This window comes from Monopterus albus, unplaced genomic scaffold, assembly GCF_001952655.1.
Source record: "Monopterus albus unplaced genomic scaffold, M_albus_1.0 scaffold106.1, whole genome shotgun sequence".
Classification (NCBI taxonomy): Eukaryota; Metazoa; Chordata; class Actinopteri; order Synbranchiformes; family Synbranchidae; genus Monopterus; species Monopterus albus.
Genome location: NW_018127986.1, coordinates 548,816 through 567,017, shown reverse-complemented (window position 1 = coordinate 567,017; position 18,202 = coordinate 548,816). Strand labels below are relative to the sequence as shown.

The window sequence follows — 18,202 nt, the reverse complement described above, 5'->3', positions numbered from 1 at the left end:
TGGTAATGAGCCTTAGAGCAGATGGAAAAAAGGATGTTCATATTATTCTTAAGCCTTTATTCTTAAAGACATGTGACTGATAAAGTTGACTGCCCTGCAAGAACTTGAAAATGTCTTTACTGTTGCCTCTCTGCTTTGTTTTGTTACATACCAGCAATAATACTGTATGTTTCCATGGTTTTAGAAAGGAAACCACCAAGTCTGAGCATATAGACGGGGATGTTATTCAATCAGACAGGCATCAGAAATATCTGCACAGACTGCTGCGGTCAGTTGGAAAGACAACCAGCACTTATGCCGCAGGCCACTGCCATCAACACTGGCTTATGCCAGATGGTCTCTTACCTTATAGTTCGGCTGGAAATGCAATACTTCCACATAGCATTCCATATGGCAGTGACATCAGCAGAGACATCAGACATGCTCAAAAAAAAGTGCACATGGCACCAAAAGGAAGTTTCAGAAACACAAAATTGCAGCAAGCACCACTCTAAAACAGGCAGAAGTAGTCAAATCTGCGCTCACTCCCTTCTCAACCACAAATTACACCCCACATCCTTCGCTTTCCATAGAAAACCCACAAAGATGTTCATTCTTTCACTGCTGAAGTTACTTTGTGCTTTTTCTAAGTTCGGCCTGCCCTAGTTTATGTTGGACTTAGAGTTGCTGCTCCAGCAAGCTGTCCGATGACCAAGTAAGGTAAAGGCCCAGGACATATAGCAGAAGAAAAGCACCCCTCTCCTTAAGAAATGCACTCCACCCACAACGAATCACACACCACTCCTCTCTCTCCTCTCTGTAGACACCCCTTCCTTTATGTTCTGTCCAGTGCAATGTTCCATCTCATTTGGTGCTCCCATGATGCATGTTGTCTAGTGGTGATGGTTAGGGCCTGTGCTGTGCGTTTGATGTGTGCATGTTTATGTGGAAGTGATAGAGAGAGGATCAGAGTGATAGAGATAGAAGGCACATGAGAGAGCTTTCAATTCAATCCCTGTGTGTACAGTAACACATGGGCCTGTGTCCAGCAGTCACGCTGCTCTCAGTGGGAAGGCCATACAGGAGGGAGGGTTAGCCCCAGTTCAAGCAGCTGGGAGAGGCTGTTCTGAGGAACTACGCTGACCTTGCTTTAACAACACAGTCTCAGTCCTGTGGTACAATCTGTTTAACTGAAGCCAGAGCAACATAATGCGTTACACCCAATGATCAGGATATTCCAGTAACTCTGCAGGGTTAGACACATAATGAGTTGTTGACATTGTGTGGAAATAAATCAGCAATTGCACTCAATAATTCCAAAGAGTCATGCACTGAACTGTTAGTGCTTTATAATTGTGCTTTTAAATCATAAAATAAATAATAATAATAATTATATATCTGACTGAGAAGATGATTCCAACACCACAGCCATTTGGTATTGAGACAGCACCTATGGTTGGGGGGATTCCCTGAAGCCTACGTTCAAAGAAAGCGTTGCCAGCTAAATCTGTGCTGCATTATGAATGAACTATGGACATACTGTATTCTCACCTTCTGAATATTAATGCTTGTGACAAACTGTGTTTATATGTGTGTGAACGCATTAGCATACAGAGCTGTGACAGAAGGCAGGTGCCTCTGATTTTCACAGTTCCTGGATTAGTGTCTTCACAGTGCAGCTCATTTCTGATTCAGACAGGATGTCTGTGCAATGGGATGCACATGGGGAAACCTCTGCTAACTGGTTAGATCTTTCGGTTGTCACAGAAGATCCAAAATATTGCAAGTCTTTTCTTTACAGCTGTGACAGGTATCTACATTATGTTCACTAAAATGTAACAATTCTGAGGAATTCTTAGTCCCCTGAAGCTGAAACAGCATCTTGTAATACACATGTGAGATTATAGAGCATCACACATGGTAGATCAAGCTAAAAGTCAAGATTCCCCAAACATTAAATGACCTTTATCATGGTGGAAAATCCATTAATCTCTGTACTTTTCTTTATATCATCAACTGATAATGGGTATGTGCTAACCAGCTCGTTTAATGAGTTGGACCGTGTGTATGGAATGTGATATCTGTGTTGTGATAGGCAGTGAAACGCATTAGAGGTTATTTTTTATGGTCTCATCACAGCAGCAGGGGAATGGGGTGAGTAAATTACAGTGAGTGTGAGAGAGGAGTGTGCACCTAACATACTTGGAATCTGCAAAAAAACAAAAAAACAAAAACAAACCATAAGTCAGTGTCAAACTTCTAATAAGTTGTGTTTAAAGGAAATGAAACCACAACCTTCTACTGCAGTTCCTATATATAGTATCTTATAGTCACTGATTCAATCCTGTGATTTAGACTTTGAAGTGTCACTAAATCACATTCAATCCAATCTGATGAGTTGAGTGGCACGTTGTGATGAAAGAGGAAAAAAAAAAAAATCCCACAACACCTTACAGATTAATAAAATAAAGATTTAAGATCTGCATGAATCCAGAGCTGGACTCAGTAATCAGGTATAGATTATGCAGTAGGTGAAAGCTGAATGAGGAGAGGTCCCAGTGGGACAGAGATGAGCCATCTCATCGTGCTCTTTTCAGCAACACCAACGCTAACCAAACAACCGATACAAACAAGATCATTCTACGTACCAAGTTACTTAACCAAGTGCTTCTACAAAATTACAACCTGAACCTGTTTCGCTCTGACAAATCGATAACAGTTCAGTAAGCTCACATGCCCCAGAGCAATATTTCTCTCTCACTCAGCCAGCATGTCAGCATGTAGAGCTACACAACAGTTTCTCCGTCAGTTGGCCATGCTTGATGAAGTCATTCTACAGTCTGTTTTAAAGTGTATTCATTTGCTTAAAGTTGGGAGCATTTCAACACAGGGAGTGTCATCAACAAGTTGACATCACTCAGACTGTGAGAATTATGAGTTGATCAAAATATACAGTACAAGTACAAGAAGCAATCTGAGCCAAACATGACCGCTAGCACAGGCATCGTTAAACTTACCTTTTATAAAAGTTGCTGTGAGGGTGCAAACACAGCACGTGCCAGTAATCCAGGCAAAACGCTTTGAACTTCCACATCCTCAGCTCACACAATCAACAGGGCAGAACACTAGTGAGTTCTAACAATATTAAATGGCACCACAAGCGCAGGACCCTGCTCGTTTCCTCAGGCAGTGAATCTCTGGCATTTTATTTATCCTTTATTTAGCCAGTAAGGTCCCACTGAGATACAAGACCTCTTCTTCTGGAAAGTCCTTGTCAGATCGGTCCTTCTCTGGAGCTCCAGCCTTGCCGCTGCCACTGGATGACGGCCTGAGTGGTTTAACCTGCCCAAAACAACCACATCACTCCTGGAAGTGTCTCAGTCCTCACCAACCCAGACAGTCAGGCCTGTCAGGAACCCTCTATAGAACTGATTCGGACCCAGTATTAATGCTTCCTCCCTAAATAAGAACTATATTGGCTGCTTCAGCTGTCTTTTAGCTGCTATTCAGGTCAGTCAATCTGTCCTCTGTGCCGGTCGTTCTACACATTGCGTCAGCCCAGAATCCTCTGAGACCTCATGGCTACAGCCAAACCTCTGCACCGCTCCAGCAGGCTCAAGTAGTGGAATATGCAGGAGTGCAGCAATAAGGAGGAATCCTCCAAAACGCACTCATCTCTCACACTCAACAGGGACCATCAGTGGCCTCTTCTTCTGTCTCCTCCTCTGCTCCAAGAACAAACTTTGTAACGAGGTGAGAGACTGGGTCTCTTCCCCTCACTCTCAGCGTGGCTCTTTCTTCAGCCTCACACAATCCTTATCCTTCACTTCTACTTCCCCCGGTGAAACCCTGAACCTTCTCTCCTCCTATCTGTGTCCCCTTCTCCTGATCCTCTCCCTCCTGCTCACTCCCTCCTCCTTTTACAGCTGCTGCCATCCACACAGGACCTCCCAGAAATGTGCCAATTCTGGTTGCTGGGCAACATCTCCGTACTACCGAAGCTTCAAATGGAAGCCTAGCAGAGCAGCCTGTGATTGGCAGGCTTTTCAGCAGAGGGAGGGACTGCTGCACTGAAGTACGACCACATGAGTTTCTACACATGGTTTGTTAAAATAAATATGCGCTTCAAGTGCTCTCATGTTTGGTCAGAGTCTGATCAAGAAAAACAAATTAATTTGACCCATCAAGGTCATGGAAGTATTACAGAAAATGTAATTGGAGAGTATGCAGACAGAATGAGGTAAAACTGGATTTCTGTATTTTTCTGGATCAAAGCAGTGCATGTCTTTATTAGAAGCCAAGTTCAAAACAGCTGCAGTGCTTAGTAAAGCTATAGGACTTAGACACATAAAACACTGCTCTCTTTTCTTGCTAAAGGGTTTATTTTGCATTTGAACACAAGCACAGTCCTGTTCTTTCTCTGCCTGAGATGCAGTGCATGCTGCAGTGCCACCCAGTCCCAGCAGTCAGGGGAAGGAGGTGTGGAAGGGCCTCTCATCAATATTCAGCTATACTGCCAGTGTCCAAACACAAATGCGGAAAATACTGCATATATTTACACAAACAAGTCGTCTAGCGTATGCAAACACAAACATGCATTAATGTTTGTGCATACCTGCACATTAAAAGGCCTCATCACCATAGTGAGTGTAGATCTGTTTGGACACAACTGGCACAATATAAACTTCCTCTCTTTTCCCAGGCAAAGACATAGAAAAGGCGAGATCAGTACAAAAGCTATACTGAGAGCCTGTGTGAGCAGCAGGGATGCTGAGGAATTCACTAATCTACACGCCATTCATCAGCCGTTTGTCACAACTTGCCTCCTGATTTAAGCACATCTCATAGAAAATGAGCGCACATGAACTGAGTCTTTCATCTTTAGTCTTCATCTCAATTTGCTGTGATGAGAAACTGCTTTCCACAAATTAACAATTCACATGACTTCCATGTAACAAGTGTGACTATCTTTTAGATTTCTGCACTATGAGCTTCAATGAAGTTATGCATAATTTGCTGGAAAGTAAAGGCACATTTAAAGCAGATTACCAGATTTTTTTTTTTTTTTTTTGAGATAGAGGCTAATGCTGAAGATAAAATCGACGAACCACAGTTAAAGTCACAGTTATGAGATAAGCGACTGTTTTTCCCCCCTAACTGTTTTCAAATGTACATAATGCCTGTTGTTCATTGTGATGATTTACCACTGTGGGTCACGCAGAAGGAGAACCCTCTGAGTTCCCTCTTTCTGATTCATGAGGAGCTTTCTTCAGTGGTGGGTGTGGGTGGAACCCCACTATTTTGAGCAGAACAAACCAGCATCTGTCAAAGGCAAGGAAGAGCAATTATTGCGGCACTAACATAAAACTAGCATAAAAAACAGATGGCTCTAATTCAAGCATACATGATAGGCTCTTTGTTTTTGTGTATACAAGCAGACAGACTGTTTTCTTCATAGCCTGCACTGGCACGTCCATATGTGTGGTGAACTGGTGTCCATGAGCTGAAAACTCCATACTAAATGAACATTCTTTCTACTTATCACAATGTATGATTCAACTTATACCCTAGTTTTTCTATAGCTGTGAGTTAACACATGCGCACTATCAGCATTTTTCAGTCTAACTGGGGTGCGGTGCTACATTGACATTACTCCCCACCAGTTCCTTTTACTACACAAAGGTTGGTAGTAAAAGAAAACTAGGGAAGAAAGGGGGTAATGTGTGATGAAGATGCTTGACAGATTCAAATCTGAGACAGCTACATGATTACACGGTAAGTGCCTCATGCTGACTGGCAGCACTAATCCAGTCAGCATTATCTGTGATGTCAGTATAAACCCTGAAAACCAATGACAATGCATCTACCAAGATTAATTAGGATATAAAAATGTGGAGAGTATTTCTTTTCTTCCTGATTAAAATCCCTGCAACACTGCAGCTGGATCAATATGAACATAAAGTGTTTCAGAAATGAAAAGCTATAAAAGACAGTCATATCTGCTCGACCATTAATCTGAATATAAGATCTCATGTGAAAAGCCTCAGGACAAGTTCTTATTGTTTCTGTACTGCAGCTGACATCATTCTGTAGGACACTGATACTGAGCATTACAATGCAGGGACCCCACTCCTCTCTACGAACGGCCCAGTCAATCACTGATAAACTGCCTTAGGGATTTCACCATGACCTGCTCTGATGTGCAGTTAATAAATACTTTAATATAAAATAGCCTGCTGTGGAAAATCTCCTGGTCAATGCTAAGTGAGAAGGGGTGAAACATGAAGCTGAGGGTAAGACAGTGGGCAGTGAGTCCAGCTCAGGTTGTGCAATACACCAGAGAAACCGTGCAGGGATGAGAACATGGAGCAAGGATGTGAAGGATTCTAAAAATAAAAAATAAGGGACAGTTACAAATGAGCCTTTAAATCAAATTATTTTCAATGGTGCTGTCCTGCTCACAAGGACCCTGACTGGACAATAATCTTACTCCAAACCCTGACCCCATCTTGCCAGGCCTTCCTGTGTACTGATCCAGGGGGCCAAAGAGAAATGGCAATACAACATAAGATATAATAACCATTATAGATCATCTGTAGAGAAAAGGCTAGGTAAGGTAAAAAAGTAATGTTGTACTAAAAATCCATGAGTGTACCAAGTACAGAAAAACCATGAGCTCATAATAATGCTCGTGTGAAGGGCAGCTGCTCTGACAGAATGTTAGAACAGTTCACCCCCTGGTGGCAGACTGCAGAAGCTTCCCTGACTTCAGAGCCCAGAGCTGGTGTGACTGAAGAAATGGTGAGTCGGACAGGCATGGGGAGTAGATAGTAGAAATTCATTTATTTCTTATTGATACTGCATCAAAGAAGCAGTTAGTAAATGACAAGCCTCAGATCTCTACTGGCCAACTTAAACAGTTTTAGGTCATTCAGCGCAGTTTCTGACAGCTAAATGGACGATTTAAGAAAGTGATTTATACTTTCAAAGCTAAACTCTTTGCCTCTGATATGTCACACTGTTGCACCTCCTCCTCTGCAGTACACTGGGAGATACAATTACACACAGAGAAGAAAGCAGAAAAACTCAAGAGCATCTCATTGACAAGTTACTTTATACTACAGGGCAGATATTGTTTTAGAGAGGCGTTCTGGGGAGATCGTCTTACATGAAAGTTTACACAGCTTGCATGAGGGCAGACTGGTAAATCACAGACTGTTTAGCCATCAGCCTGAAAGGGACCATGAACAACACAGAGAGGGGAAAAGGAGGGTGTCAAGAAAATACAGAGACAAAGAAAGACACAGAGAGGACATGGAGGGGAGAGATCCATAATCACAGCAGACACATTCCTCCAGTTTTGAATATGTATTAAATTGTCAGGGGCAGCATGTAAAGCTGCCAATAATGTTGAGGGTGAACTCAATTATAAGGCCAGACGAGTAAAAGCAGAACACTGTCTCTCTAATAAGAGCACTGGTCATAATAAATCTGTACACAATACAGGAGTCTTTGAAACCACAGGTCGTTCCAACCAGGAAATGTGACCAAAGCAAGTCTCAAAAGTTTCTACACGTAACATTCTCAGGTTGATAATTCCAGTCCAGGGTCAGAACCAGCAAACTCACATATCCAAGGTATCCACAAGAAGATCAGTCAGTAAGGGAAGTCCATAAATCGACGCACAGAATACAAACAGAATCAGAAGGGCTAGGCAGGAATCGGTGGTCACAAGGCAATCTGGGGTCAGAGCTGGAATAACAGGTACAAGAAGAAACGCTGGAAAGTCTGAACAATCTGGCAGCTTCCTGGTGGGAGGAAGCAGCCTATAAAGGGCTGTCGACATGTGCAAATAATTACCACTGATTAGTGTAAATAGTCCTTAGCTGAAAAGAGACCTTAAACAGGAAGTGGTGTCAGAATAAAAGCATGTTACAGGAAGCAGAAGAAGCAGAATCATGATATTAAATGGAGAAAGTAGCGGCAGACAAAAAGAGAGCAAGAGAGGGAAAAATGCTCTGCGACCAGTTTGAGGTGGATCCCACAGACTTCAGTCTCTGTCACCATCTTTTCTGAAAAAGGTACAAGACACAGCCCCACCAAGACAACAAAGTGTATTTGACTGTAAAGAGAGGATGACTGGATCTTTTTTTAATAGTCCTATAAATGACATGACTTACAGCTGAGCCAGTGTAAACACATCATTATGATTCACGGTTTAAAATCTCCAGTAGGATTAGCATGTTTTGTATTAAGCAAATACGACACATACAGAAAGCCTAGGAGCCATGTAAGCAAAAAAGAAAAAAACATGCTCTGAATAAGTGCAGTCATTCAGTGCACACTCTGTAGAAACAGCTTAAAGTGAGACAGGAAACCTACTACCATGGAAATAAAAATAAATGTGACATAAGTGATATCGTGGAATGGTTGTTATTACACAACACTGTTGCTGATAAAACATATCCTCATATCTGTTTTATTTTTGCCAGAGGAACAAAATGTTCTAGAGATGCATCCTTTTTCTAATACAAACAAATCTCCTCGGTGCTGTTGCTTCTGACGTTGCTGTTGGCAAAGGCAGGGGCTTATTATGGGCTGTTTCAAACCACGGATGCACCAGCACTAGCTACTCCCCTGAGGAAACTTTAGCTCAGTGAGATGTGCCCCTGAGAGCCCAGCAGCTCCTACTGGTTTGATAATCCTCGCTGTAAACTCAGTGCCGGCGTACAGTTGCTGATCTTTTAGTGTGGAAATGACAGAATTTGAGCTAACTGTGCTTGGCCGCAGCCAAGTTTGTTCTAATCTGGCAAAACGCTGCTGTAGCACTGGAAAATGATATAGTAGGTTTGTTTACCGACCTTGTGTTGAAACTTTTCCATACCTGTACTGTCAAAACACTTCAGTAAGGCAACTCTTGTTCCCTGTGTACTCTATTCTCTTCTATTCATGATGTTTTATTCTAAATTCTGTCTGACTGTAGCATGTTCTGTCTGTCTGTGAGTGTCACTGACTGAGCAGGAGGACAACCAGTGTGAATGTGCTGCTATTTCTCAGAGTCATTAAGAAGGGATCAACAACTGATCAATAAATATGTTATACAGTCTTTGCATAAAAACTGAACTAAGAATCGTGTTGCTCTAATTGACATAATTATGCCCACTTTACAGAATGACAACAGTTATGGCAGTGGACAGTGACTTTGGCTATCAGACAAGTGTAAAATCAAAGGCTAATTATGATGACAGGCCTGTACATACAGCATACATCTGCATTCATAAGTGACTCACTTGCAGCTCTGTTGCATTATATCCCACATCCACTGATGCTCTGTGAACTGACAGCATGTTCTGTGCCAGCCCATGTGCTGCTGTTACACTGTACATCCTGCAGCTGCTGTCTCCATATTGAGAACAACACTGGCAGTTGGTCTTTCTGCACGCTCTCAGTGTGCACACCCAGCACACAGTCAAAGGTGCTGGCTCAGAGTGGAGGAATGTGCTGCTACAGCTCTGGTGATGCACTCTGTTTTTCATCAGCACTGGCGTCACTTGAACTGGGGCATCGCGCTGAGAATCTCTCTGCCAGTAAAGGGAAATGGCCATTTGTGCTGTAACAGCTTTTATGACATGAATGCCCTCTGAGAATGCCTGACATTATCTGAATGCAGGGTAAAGTCCATTGATGTTTATTAGCCACCTGGTCCGTGCTGTATTATATTTACTCGGTGTGCTGAGTATACATAAGTGATTATGAATCCCAGAACCCTGGTAATGTCATGGACAATACGAGTACCAAACATTTTGTTTCTAACGTGTACATCTTAACTCCAATACAGATGTTTCATCATCTGGAATAAGAACTTGACCATATTATTAGAGAGAAATTATTCCTTTTCAAAAACAACTACTGAACAGCAAAGCTGGGCAAAAGTATTGGTGCAAAGACCTGTGAAGTCGAAAAACATCGTTTTAACCCTCAGACAAAACCAGCTGATGGGCTGTAAATTTACTGTGGCAGCACCTCCACAATATTATTTAATGTGGTGTAAAAAAAAAAAATCTTGATTTTGCATCGATTATTTCGATTTATGCAGTTATTTTGCTTGCGCCTCTGCTGTGTAGTCCATCTACACATTAGTATTACTCTTGCACTTTCAGGGCAACAAATGGCATGTGCTTTTTGTCGTGTTCTAGAGTATTCAACCCAAGGCAACCTCTGCATCCCTTTAGGCCAAAGTACTTAAGTGTAGTATCCTTAAAAGACATGAGAGCCTTTGACAAAGCTCACATCATCCTGCTCCTGGCCCTCCCTGGCACAGCATTAGAATTCCAGAGAGACTAGGGCCGGCCAGCAGTGATGAAATGACATTTACGACAGAACTCATCTTGCTCCAGCTCCTCATTAAAGAAGTGCTGGCAAGATACGGCAAGCCTCAGTCTGTCTGACGGACAGAAAAGCCAACGTGTTAGTGCCAATCTGCAGCCAATCTCATCTGTCCCCAACCAAGAACGGTTAATGTCATCGACGTGCACCACACTTTTACCTTCCTGGGTGCAACAACCTTGGGCCAGTCACATGACTTTCTGTGGTAAAAGATTTCCTTGGATTAAAGCTACGAGGAAACATGGAGGAAATAAATCAGCCACAATCTTAGAACCACAAACAGACGGAGGAGCTCTAGATTCAGCGAAATGTGTTCATGAATTAATGAAAGCTGTACACATGGAAATAATGCTGAGCTTTATGCCAGTGAAGAGCAGCAGGAGACTGCCTGTGAAGGTCTCACATTCATTAAGGCGACTGGTATTAGATCATGACATGACAGGGTACAGAGAGTGAGGCATCATGCTCTTATCACTGTGCTGGCAAATACAACCAACTGGTTGGCTGGGGAGTCTAACAGCATGAACCTTCAGCATGTTGTGGCCACCCTTCTAGCTTTTCTAATGAAAAATAGCACCTGGTGGTGCCATGTGTCAAGGAGGTGGAATACAGTATGTGCTTCTTCCAGGCGCTCCAACTTCAACAGTAACTCTCCTACAGAAACCTGAGAGGAACAGCTCTAGTGTCAGAGTACACTCATTATAGAACTTGTTAAAATGTTCTCACATTGAACCGAGAAAAGTAAAATTAAGAAAAATGTTGTGGCGGTTTTAAATAATAAAATGTAAATTGGAATCTTGCAAGATAGAGCCCATTAAAACACCACCTCACCTCAGTATTGACATCTACTTATAGCTCTGCTGCAAGTACAGACCAACTGAGAGCAAAGGATACACCTACCTTGCACCAAGTACAAAATATTAAAGCTAAGCCATCAACATAGAGGTTAATGATCACAATCAACATGTAAGAAAAATGCAAGTGTTCACATACACGATTACACTAAGGGCTATAAAGGAATCAAAGGGTTCAAAGTGAAGAAAACATTTAAATGTGCCTCTGTGAAGAAATACAGTAGAAAAATGCTTAGTCAGCTAAATACTTAAGACAATTCTTGTACAACGCTGTACCAGTAATACAAACCCTGATCGGGCATAACGCCAACCCATTTTTATTCAGGCCACCTTTTATCCCATTTAGAAGAGACACATGATTTACTAAAGGAGAGATGAACGCTTTCCACACAGACTCATCACCAACCCAAAAATAACAGCTCAGACCCAACCCGCCCCCGGCCGCATTTTTTTTTTTTTGTTTACACACACACACACACACGCACACACGCACACTCTAGCAATGCCACACACACATACACACTGTATCAATCACGCGCAAAAACACACACACAAATATATGGTAGAAACTGCGAGGAACTCATGTGCCCACTAAGAGCTGTCACAGCATCATCCAGAAATGAGTCATTGCACCCAGTCACCCGAGGCTCTAAAACCATCACTCATGTGACTCTGTTGATTTTAGTCATAATGTGAGGCTTACAAATACAAAACAACACCCATGTTTCACTATTTGTATAAAGACACATGGCATCAATTCATCTTGATGAAATTTTAGCACCTAATTTAAACACACAATGGTTGTTCTACCTCACTGCATGCCCCAAGGGAGAGAGCCCTTGTTTACTAAGAGCACAGGAAAGGAACATGAGAGGACAGAGCAAGCTCTGGATGCCATAGGTGACTCAGCACAGACACTGGGGAGGTAGACACTGTGTTTTCCCACCACCACCCACTCGACCGCTGGGAGCTACACCAGCGTAGCCCAGGTGGGCAAGCCTGTCTGCCCGCCTGCACCTGCCAGAATCCACACTGAACAGGCTACTCACATATCGTAAAGCCGGTAACCCATGGCAGAGCCCGGTCTGTTGAAGTGGATCGTGGGGTCTCGTGTTCGCCTGGGGTCCGTGCTGCTCACCACGGCACGCCACACGCTGGGTTTGTCCATGCTGTATTCTGGTCAATAGGACTCGACGGTGGGACAGCGTGCGCACACGGTCTCACTCACGTTCACTCTCCCTCTCCCTCCCAGTCACAAACACGGGCTGTCAGAGAGCAGTGTGTGTGATGTAACAAGGACCATCCAAGAGGCTGGGGGGGGCTGGTGATGGAGGAGGAGGATGAAGGGTGGAAGGGTTGTAGTGCCCAGAAGCTAAAGGAGCTCTTTGTTAAGCACTGGTAGGAAGCCTCTGTTTCAAAGCGTGGCGTATCACAGATAATTCTTCACCCGTGGGAGGCTGCCACACCTAATGTAAGAGGACACAACCTGCTGGAGAGCCACTGGGAGATTTTAGACACAGAGAAGCATCTGCATACATCTCTCTCCACCCTCTCATCTGGTCTCAGTAGTACAGTCCTCTGCAGGGCCACATGATTGGCTCCTTGGTCTCCATGGAAACAAGAGGATGTGCCAGAGGTAGGGCTCATTACCATGCCTTCCCTCCTCCCATTTTGTTTTCACTCCCTCTCTCCTCTTCCCGTTTCCCTTCTTCTCACATACTCATCCACCCATCCTCCCTCTCCATCGTCTTCGCTTCTGCAATCAGTGCATTTTTCACTATAGTGTTTTCAAAGCCAATGAGACTTTCAAGTATAATGAGGAACCACGCAAACAGGTAAAGATGCTGGTGACTCTGATTAATTATATCTGCAGAAGAAACGAGCCAAGACAGAAATGAGATAACGGATGCATGCATTAAAATAAATAAATAAAAATCACAATCAGCTGTATCATTTGGTGAAGGAGTTGAAAACTGTTTGTACGCTTCTGGTCTTCATATTGCCAGGCAAAGTTAGTGAAACAAAAAGTACATGGCTTGCACAGATATTTCATCATATGCAAGTGATGCCCTAAACTAGAAATGTGTGTGAAATATTAAGCTGAAATAAAGCAACATTACTCAATATTCCATCTTAATTCAGGGGGGAAACTGAAGTTTTGGCTGCAAAATGGGTCAAAATGAATATGTAGATGGCGTGCTGCACACTGTGGCTCCTTACATCTGCAGGAAGAGATGGTGGTATTGTTGACACCTTCACCTGGTAACAGCATCCAAGGTGGGAATGGTAAGTAGGCAGGAGAGTGTCTATGGAGACAAGCTGTCTTCAGGACTTCATAAAGAAACACACACACACACACACACACACACACACACAGTGGGCTAGAGACAGAAACTCTAGGCTGTTGGCTCACAGTCTCCAGGGAAGGTTGTGTTTCATCCCAGGCAGACTTGATGGCACACAGTGCTGCCGATGTATCAAATGCTACTGCCAAGGTGACTAGTACTGTCAGACCTTTGTCTCTCACTTAATAAAAGACTAAATGAATTGGTGTAGTAGCTAATTGTATATGTGCACCATCTCGCTGCAATTACCCCAGCTATGTGCATTCTATATATCAAGCACAGGTGCCGATCCCTCAAGATCTGCCATGCTCTTGTCTTTACTGTGTGTTTGTTACCCTGTATAATATCGACTCAGTCACAGTCCACCAATTCATTTCGACATATCCAACACAAGACTTCTCAACAAATACTAGTGTGCTGTGTTCATGCTTCCGAGATGAATGTTAAAGTTTCTGGTTTCAGAGGACAGACACTCCATGAGCTATCCTTTATCCATAGGCCATGATTTTACTCACAATGCATCTCAAAAACATGTAGATGACTGTTAAACATTCATTTTCATAGGAAGACACAGCCACATTTTAATAACCCAATGATTTGAGGTTTTTATCCCTTTTACATAAGGCTCTGTTATTAGCACAGTTTCTATTCTGTATTTTTATTTATTGGATATGCTAAAGATTACAGCCACCAGCAGGCCTTCACCCTTCCTTCAAGACCAGTTAACACCTTATTCCTTAGCAGGACATACAATGTCAGCAACATTATAAAGCACAAAGACAGTCATTGATTGAGTTGTTCCTTTTGTTCTACCAAACCTCTACTAACGCTCGGCATCAGTCATTGATTGAGTTGTTCCTTTTGTGCTCGGCATGTAATTTACCCTCCAGGCTGACTACCGACCAGTTCATGCTCTCCTTGTAGAAATGTTCAGTGAGCTTGTGTGTGCATGAACAGCACATAGTTGTAGTTGGAAGAGCTCCGACAGGTGCAACGGTGAGTTTTAATCTGTTCACCTGTGAGCATGTATCAGCAAACCCCAAGCAGAGTGTCAGCGGTCAGGCAGAAAGAGAAGCAGAGCAAAATGCTCACCAAGGTTTGATTCCACCACATGCACGCATGCGCACACACACACACACACACGCATGCACACAATTACAAAGGCTGAAATTTACATTTAAGAAACCGTGTCTGGCCCTGCAGGACATGTTTAATTTTATGTGTACAAATATTGCAAAGGCTGGGCTTCTTGTGTCAACCTCCCCATTCTCATCTGTCGTCATATGGCCCCTTTTAATTCAGCTGGCCTTGGTGTAGGATGTGGTCTGGACTAAAGCAGTAGGAGTCTGTGGAGGGCAGTGTGCATGTGGCTTTCTAGCCTGGCAGTACATGAAAACGCACACAAAGCACAGATCTGCACACATACGGACTTTGCGGAAGGGTCTCACTGTCGCAGGAAACACATACTGATGAGCTCCAACTTTATTGCCTCATACCCATCCTCTTGACAAAAGGGCCAATTGCAACTCTTCCATAGTGAGCCTCCATTTTATACATGTTAGGAAATCTGTTTGATAGCACTGCAGAAAATCAACAGAATGACTAGTGGAAGAGCTGGCTATGATGGCTTTGTTATCTTTGGGTTTTGGATTGTTAACTGGACAAAACAAGACATCTGAAAATGTCTACTTGCACCACAAGTGCAGACATTTCTACAAATATTTGTAATAATATTTATTTTCATCATCAATAAATCTGCTGATTCTCAATCATCTAGGCTATGAAATCTTTAAAAAATCAAAACAAATGGCTTTCAGAATTTCTCAGAGGCTGCTAATTTGTTTTGTCTGACACAGATTGTACTGTAAAACTAAGATAATAAAACTTGTGAAAAGCAGAAATCTACACATTCAGAAAGAACCAGAGAATGTTTGGCAGTTTTGCCAAAAAAATGAAATGAACAAACTATTATCAAAGTAGCTGCAAATCAATCTTCTGTCGATCGGCTAATCTATTCATCATTGTAGCTCTACTGTGGCTGCAGCACTGCCTTATGCTAAACATTGCTCCCTTGGTTTGGTTGTTGATGTAAAAACAGAAGAGCCAAAAAAGTGTTGCTCAGCTGAAACTGACAATCTCACACTTGAGAATTTACATACGGTAGCCTGTTTTGAAGTGAACTGGCTGTCAGTCTCTGCTGAGTTGTCTTAGCTGAGATAAAGACAGATAGTGGACATGTACAACCGCTGAAGGTCACAACACAAAACAACAAGTTCTGTACACTTGATCTCCTCAAAACTGACTGATGTAGCACTTTATTCCCAAAGTACCTTCTGTTCCTCCTTTTCGTACAGTGACTTGGGTTGTTGAACCTTATCAAAACTATGTTCAAACTGCCATCATGTCATTTCGTGACCCATACCTCACGGGTTTAAAAGCCACCTTCACATCATATATCAGCAACACAGAACTTACTTTCTACAGGCAGGTCCCATATTGTAGCAATTCAACAAGTCTCTGGAAAAAAACTTAACTTAAGTAAACAAGATAAACCATCATAATCATTCAAAATCATAATCATTGTCATCATCATCACCCTGTTCATTACTGAGACAAAGGTTTCTTTCTGAGCTGCCATGCCTTCCAATTTCAATGTCTCTTTTCAAACTGACATTTTAGATGTTGTGAATAATTCATGTCCATCATCTTAGTCATATCCTTTATATCATAAGACAAAAGATGAAGAAGTTCCCAGCACAAATGACAAAATTATTTTCTATTCCCCCTAAATCATACACAGATTCAGTTTTCTTCCAATCCAGCATACCGATCAGTTTCAGTATGGAGATGCAATGAGCACAAATAGACCTTTTTTTTTTTATTGACTAGATTAAGAGGTACATGGTTTGCAGTAAAATAATGTTATTATCACACCATTTACACAGCTATGGCTCCTTTCCTACATCTCCTGGGGTTGATAGCATTGTAACAAACTTAGGAGCACACAGAAGGTATCTGCTGACAGTGTGCTTGAACAACAGGTGGAAGTGTGGGTAAGTGTCCCCTGCAAGGCTCCCGTCTCCTCTCACGAGATGTCAGACAACTTCAAACATCAGAAAAACAGAGAGCGAGTGACACAGAGAGTGAAACATGCGAGAGGGAACCGGCCCTCTCTGCAGCAGTAGGAGCTACTATCCACAAGGTGGCAGTGCATCACCTCTTCTGCATGAGCAAACACTACCCTGTAATCAATACCATTACTGATGATGGGAAAACATTATGGTTAGGCCACATGTGACAGAGACCAAGAGGGGAAACGCACACACTTAACTTTGAAACAGAATCAATGGCAATTTGAACTAAGAAGAAAGATGATTAAATTCCAGAAACCAAAATGCACCGTTTGTGTTTTCTCACAACTAATTATACCTTGAATGAAAAACATCACACCCCATGTTACCCAGAGTTATTTCAGCTTTGTTAAGTTCATTTTTCAGTAACTTGTTCTAATAAAAAAAGTATCTTAAACCTTTTGTTCCACAAAAACATTTTTCTAACCACTCCAGTAGTGTCAGCAACTGGAAAAACTGAACTCCCCTGAGATAATGACCTCTACCCTCGACTCTGACGGTGACAGGTTTAGTTTCCCTGCTCCTCTCCATGTAAAAACACAGCACAGCCCCTCTGTAGCTCTCTGGCAGAGGGCACAACACTAGGCAAGGATCCCTTCTGTCACTGACTTGAAGCATTTGAAGCAGAAGACAGACGAGCTTTTCATAGCAGGCCAAACACAGAGCCATCGCTCTGCCTCTGACTGTGAGGTATAGACAGAGCCATTTCTCCGGGCTGTGATGAGGCTCTTCACTGCCAGAAAAGTAATGCCAGTAATACTGTTGCGAAGCTATCTAGATATAAAAGGCTCATTCTAAGTTAAAGAAAATGCAACGATTCTTATTTTCTGACAATTACACATTAATGAAAACATAATTATGCACATTATAGTCCCTTTCTACTAATAAATACTTACAAACATCACGTTTTGACTCTGGCAGGGATGGCACCAGGTCCAGTCAGATTCTGGGGGAGGTGCCACCACCGGCCACCCCCTGGCTTCGCCTGTGCATCAAATAAGAGTACTTATTACACAGAAAAATGCCACTTGTGACCTATATAGTTAATTTATGTAAGGTAGCTGGTCAACACGTTTTATCCATTTTATATTAGTAGTTACTTTTATAAAGATGTGCCACACAAATGTGTGTTTATTGGACTTTCCTCTAATTTTTGCATTTTGAGGGGGATGTTAAATAATTGTACCTAATTTGGCCTGAAATTAGTAGTACCAACTACTAACACGCCCAAACGGTTGAAACCACTGGTTTTATCTTTAACAGTGTTTGGTATAACTGTAAGATAGCTTTAGTAAAAAAAAAAGGTTCCTCTGAAATGTAGTGCAGCATATTAGTATTTAGTTACTTTGCTTCTATTGGCTATTTCGTCATGGACTTAGTATACAGTGAGGAACAGAAGTATTTGAACACCCTGCGATTTTGCAAGTTCTCCCACTTAGAAATCATGGAGGGGTCTGAAATTCACATTGTAGGTGCATTCCCACTCTGAGAGACAGAATTAAAAAAA

The 18,202-nt window shown here is 42.4% G+C and overlaps 1 protein-coding gene across 6 annotated transcripts in view; it reads right to left on the bottom strand.

The window, feature by feature from the left end:
- The window catches only part of LOC109966070 (IQ motif and SEC7 domain-containing protein 1-like), an 86,552-nt gene that overhangs the window by 38,173 nt on the left and 30,177 nt on the right, over positions 1-18,202 (bottom strand). The window contains exon 1 of one of the 6 annotated variants that reach the window (XM_020610651.1): positions 12,269-12,489. The exons of 3 other annotated variants lie outside the window; for them this stretch is intronic. In XM_020610651.1, the coding sequence (XP_020466307.1) occupies positions 12,269-12,387 (119 nt within the window). In that variant the 5' untranslated portion in view covers positions 12,388-12,489. Of the gene's footprint in view, positions 1-345; positions 438-2,996; positions 3,817-12,268; positions 12,490-18,202 lie in introns of those variants that run through there. 2 more of the 6 variants (XM_020610653.1, XM_020610654.1) reach the window with 2 other exon arrangements.